At 38.3% G+C, this 5646-nt stretch overlaps 1 protein-coding gene across 1 annotated transcript; it reads left to right on the forward strand.

Annotated features, from left to right (window-relative positions):
- The first annotated feature begins 337 nt into the window (after positions 1 to 337).
- Positions 338 to 1060, forward strand: LOC138886210 (uncharacterized). Its single transcript, XM_070167264.1, has 2 exons — positions 338 to 670; positions 770 to 1060. The coding sequence occupies exons 1-2, from the start codon at positions 338 to 340 to the stop codon at positions 1058 to 1060; spliced, it is 624 nt and encodes a 207-aa protein (XP_070023365.1).
- The last annotated feature ends 4586 nt before the right edge of the window (positions 1061 to 5646 follow it).

The following is a 5646-nucleotide window of genomic DNA, read 5'->3' on the forward strand; positions in this document are numbered from 1 at the left end:
AGAATGCTAGAAAGCCTTTGACAAAATAAAGGAATATTTGTCCAAACCATATGTCCTGGTCCCACCGGAACCTGGGAGACCTTTGTTACTCTACTTATTTGTACTAGATGGGGCTTTTGGCAATGTCTTGGGACAACACAACGAGACGGTAAGAAAGGAGCAGGCCATATACTATTTGAGTAAGAAATTCAAACCTTACGAAGCACGGTATTCTTTCCTGGAACGCACCTACTGCGCTTTAACATGGATAGCTCAAAATTTGAGGCATTACTTTTGTGCCTACACCACATATCTCATATCAAGGATAGATCTGCTATAATACATCTTCCAAAAACCCATGCCTACGGGGAAGTTAGCAAAATGGCAGATACTACTGAGTGAGTTCGACATCATCTATGTAACTCAGAAGGTGGTCAAAGGACAAGTGTTGGCAGATCATCTTGTAGAAAATCATGTAGGTAGAGAATACGAACCACTAAAAACGTATTTTCCCGATGAAGAGGTATCATTCGTAGGAGAAGATATCACTGAAACATATGATGGTTGGAGAATGTTCTTCGATGGAGCTACAAACTTCAAAGGAGTGGGTATTGGAGCAGTCTTCGTGTCAGAAACAGGTCAACACTATCCAGTATCTATAAAGCTCAAGTTCTCGTGTACCAACAATATGGTAGAATATGAAGCCTGCATCTTAGGACTTGGGTTAGCCATCGACATAAACATTTAGGAATTGTTGGTATTTGGAGATTCAGACTTTTTGGTACATTAGGTTCTAGGAGAATGGGCTACAAAGAATACCAAGATATTTCTATATCTATATTATGTGCAAGAATTGATGAAGGGATTCACAAAAATAGAATTAAAATATGTTCCGAGAATCCAGAACGTGTTCGCAGATGCATTGGACACTCTATATTCCATGATACAGCACCCAGAAAAGAATTTCATCGACCCTATCCCAGTAGGGATTCAAAATCAGCCAGCTTATTGTGCTCATGTTGAAGAAGAGACTGATGGAAATACATGGTTCCACGACATCAAAGAATATTTGGCAAAATAAGAATACCCAAAGCACGCGAATCATACTCAGAAACGCACACTCTGAAGGTTATCCAACCATTTCTTCCAAAGCGGAGGAATTATGTATAAAAGGACTCCAGATCTGGGGTTATTATGGTGTATCGATGCCAAGGAAGCATCCAAATTGCTCGAAGAGATACATGCCGAAACTTGCGGACCACACATGAATGGCTTCATCTTAGCTGAGAAGATATTAAGAGAAGGATATTCTTGGATGACTATCGAAATAGACTGCATCAGGTATGTCGAAAAGTGTCATCAATGCCAAGTACATGCTGATATGACATGAGTGCCACCCAATGAACTCAACGCAGCAAGTGCATCGTGGCGTTTCTCCGCTTGGAGCATGGATGTTATCGGTCCAATCTAGCCCGCTACTTCAAACGGACATAGATTTATTCTAGTGGCCATAGACTATTTCACAAAATGGGTTGAAGCCACATTCTACAAAGTTGTAACTAAGAAGGTAGTCACAAATATTGTTAGGGACCGTATTGTTTGTCAATTCGGTGTACCAAAATCAATCATCACCAACAACGCCGCCAACCTTAACAATGATCTGATGAGATCCATGTGCGAAATCTTCAAGATCAAGCATAAGGATTCCACGGCATACAGACCATAAATGAATAGAGCTGTGGAAGCCGTCAATAAGAACATCAAGAAGATATTAAGGAAGATGGTAGATAACCACAAACAATGGCATGAGAAGTTGTCATTCGCCCTACTTGGATATCGCACCATGGTCCGCACATCAACCGAGGCAACTCCTTATTTGTTGGTCCATGATACTAAAGCCATCATTCCCGCCGAAGTAGAAATTCCTTCCTTGAGAATCATACAAGAGGTTGAACTCAGTGATGCGGAATGGATACAAAGTCATTATGAACAATTGGCTCTCATTAACGGAAAAATAATGAATGTGGTATTCACGGTCAACTTTACCAGAACAGAATGTCCAGAGCTTTCAACAAAAGGGTCAGGCCTAGACAATTCACACCAGGGCAGTTGGTGCTAAAGCGGATCTTCCCGCATCAAGATGAAGCCAAAGGAAAGTTTTTACCCAACTGGAAAGGTCCTTACATGGTTCATCGAGTACTAACAGGATAAGCCCTCATACTTGCAAAAATGGACGGAGAGATTTGGCCAAAACCTATCAACTCAGACGCAATCAAGATATATTATGTTTAGATTGTTTAAATTTCTTCATTTGATGTAACTGAACTATGCTTGACCTGATTCCCATTTAAGAGGGGATATGTAGGCAGCCCTGTGGGTTCGGTCACATCTTAATAAAATATTTTTTTTTGCCATGGTCAAAATTGGGCAAAATTTTAAAGAGGACCCTTAAAATTCTGAAGCAAGTCCAGCCAATTTCGTCATGCGCAAAACAGTCAAAGAATTGCTTTTAAATTGGGGCAGAATTTTTAGAAGGACCCTCAAAATTCTAAAGCAAGGAGGTCGCAATGTCTTTAAAATATGTCACAGTCATTGATTAATCTAACTTACTTGATATCGCACACTACTATATTTCAAATAACTACATTCATCAAATGCATGCATATTTTTCGGAAACGTTTTTTTTACAAACAGCCATATGTTGCCCAGGGTAACTCAATCAGGATCTCAATATCCTTCCCTTGCATGAGACTAAGTATTGTCTCCTATTTGCATAAGGCAAAGCATTGCCTCCCAGATTGCGTAAGGCTAAGCGCTGCCTTTCCTTGCGTCGAGACTAAGCGTTGTCTCTTCTTCTTGCATGAGGCCAAGCATTGCCTCCCAAATTGCATAAGGCTAAGCGCTGCATTTCCTTGTATTGAGACTAAGCACTGTCTCCTATATTTGCATGAGGCTAAGCATTGCCTCCCTAATCGCATAAGGCTAAGTACTGCCTTTCCCTGCATGAGACTAAGCATTGTCTCCTATTTGCATGAGGCTAAGCATCGCCTCCCTAATTTCATAAAGCCAAGCATTGCCTCCAAAATTGCATAAGGCTAAGCGCTGCCTTTCCTTGCATTGAGACTAAGCATTGTGTCCTCTTTGCATGAGGCTAAGCATTGCCTCCCTAATTGCATAAGTCTAAGCACTGCATTTCCCTACATGAGACTAAGCACTGCCTCCTTTATTTACATAAGGCTAAGCATTGCCTCCCTAATCTCATAAAGCTAAGCACTGCCTTTCCCTGCATGAGACTAAGCATTGTCTCCTATTTGCATGAGGCTAAGCATCGTCTCCCTAATTTCATAAGTCAAACCATTGCCTTTCCCTGTGTGAGACTAAACATTGTCTCCTCTTTGCATGAGGCTAAGCATTGCCTCCCTAATTGTATAAGGCTAATCACTGCTTTTTCTCGCATAAGACCAAATGCTATCTCCATTACGCTATTTAAGACATAGCACTATCCTCTATTCACTTGGGGCTAAGCACTCCCCTAATCTTACACAAGACTAAGCTCTATCTTGTTTCGCATATGACAAAGCATCATATTTTTGCATTTCATGGGCTAAAACACTGCTATTCTGTCCAAAGGCATCATAGTCCGAAGGCATCATCCTCATAGCCAGAAGACACCATTCCATGGCCAGGGGATCTCTCAATATTGCACATTATTATTCAAAGGTGTCATGGTTCAGAGGCACCATTCTCATAGCCCGAGGACATCATTTCATGGCCTGCGAATCCCTTGTCACAAGATTCATGGTCCTGGACGTCATGTTCTAAGGACATCATCCTCACAGTCCAAAGACAATCTTCATGGTCCGAAGAAAATTTGCATCATGTTTAAATTCTCATAACAATCCATATATATATCTGCATGCATCATGTTTTAAGTTTTGCAGATGATCTAGGAAGTAATCGTTTTTCAAACAGGAGCAATCTTCTCTCCGATTTTTGTTTACAACGCTCGCATCCTGCAATTGTTTCAAATATAACCGATCACCAGTAATTACCCACCTTTTACTCTATGACCGTTCAGATATTTGCCCTATGATACATCCATAACGTCTCAAATTCACATTCATGACTTTGCATAAATTTATCCGATACTATCCTTCCCAAAAGAACATTTTTCAAAACGTACGACCATTCCTATAACAACTCCATCGTTTTTGTTCACCGTTGGATCCAGAACTACACACGGCCTGATTCTCATAACACCAGGGATATGTAGACAACTCAGGAACCAGGGTTCGGCCCCCATTTTTTCAAAATTACATCCTCCTTCACTCAATTCGGCCAAAATTGGTCATTATTTCTTTACCCGGCAATTCTTTCATCATTCCCGGGTAAAGAGGGGCAGCTATTGATATCCAATTTTGCCCTCATATTTTTCAAAATATATATATATACTTTTAAAATATCATTTTTGCATCATTATTCAATTTGCAAACCTATACAAGCATTTTCCATAATTGTTAGAGCTTTAAATTAATTTTCTTGCATCTAAATTATATAAATATTTAGTAATTATCCCTTTAAATTATTTTGTGATGACTTAGTTACCTAAAAATTATTATTTTGCACTTATAATATATCTTTCAAATATTTAATTTTATTTCATATAATTACATTAGCATTTTTAAGCTATTTATCTAATTTTTCAATAATGGCCTCTATTCATACATAAAGGCTCTTCATTTTATATTATTTGTGTCAAAATAGCATTTTTATATTTTTATAATATAACGTTATTATTTTAAGTATTTCAGTGTATAAATAATATTTTATTTTATTTATTAAGCATTTTTATAAAGTATTTTGATAATTTTAGGGTATTTATATAATAGCACAATTTTTTAACCAATTTTCGGACCAAGAAGCAGCCCAATAACCCCAGCCCAATAACCCCAGCCCAAACCAAATAACCCCTTAGCCCAAAACCTGGTCGGTACCCGTTATAATTTACGTGCCCCACTTATTTTTTAAATCTTAGTCGTTGATCTCTCAAGATCAACGGCCCTTGTTCATTCTCTCCTTTTTAAGATATTTAATATGCACATGAAATGCAACTAAAAATGCTAATAAATAATTAAAGATAAATTCCTAAAATTTTATAAAATCAAAATCATTTAAAAAAATTATTTTTTATGGATTTTGCAGGAATATTTTCGTAGGGAAAAAACTATGTGCTCACCGTAGCGAGGCCTCCGAGCGCAACAATAAAAAGAACAAAAAGTAAGAAAATAAAATTGTATAGAGCTCTGAATAGATTATAATATCAGTCTGCCAGAAAATTCAAGTCTTTTACAACGATAATAGAGCTCGCTATTTATAGCTACGTCGAGGGAACAAGGTCCTAGGATTGTGCCCTTTTTTAATGTCAATTTTGAGGGCCATTGATGAAGGTGTAATGGTGAGCATAAATGACAAATTCTTTGTAACGGGCAGTGCACTAAATACTGTGAAATATTCTTCATTAAATGCCACCAGGTATAGGGTATTTATTGCCTCTATATGAGTGTCATTCCTTCCAGTACCAAATGGGATAGTTGCCTTCAGTTCCACATGTCATTCTTTCAAGTAGCCACCTGGCGTAGCATATTTCACCCTATGTAGATAGTCCTC

The sequence above is a fragment of the Nicotiana sylvestris genome, chromosome 2 (assembly GCF_000393655.2).
Source record: "Nicotiana sylvestris chromosome 2, ASM39365v2, whole genome shotgun sequence".
NCBI lineage: Eukaryota > Viridiplantae > Streptophyta > Magnoliopsida > Solanales > Solanaceae > Nicotiana > Nicotiana sylvestris.

Excerpts from the sequence above, each read along its gene's own strand:
- LOC138886210 (XM_070167264.1), top strand. The coding sequence starts at position 338 with ATGCCTACGGGGAAGTTAGCAAAATGGCAGATACTACTGAGTGAGTTC. Across the intron at positions 671-769 it reads TCTCGTGTACCAACAATATG|GTTCTAGGAGAATGGGCTAC; the intron begins GTAGAATATGAA and ends TTGGTACATTAG.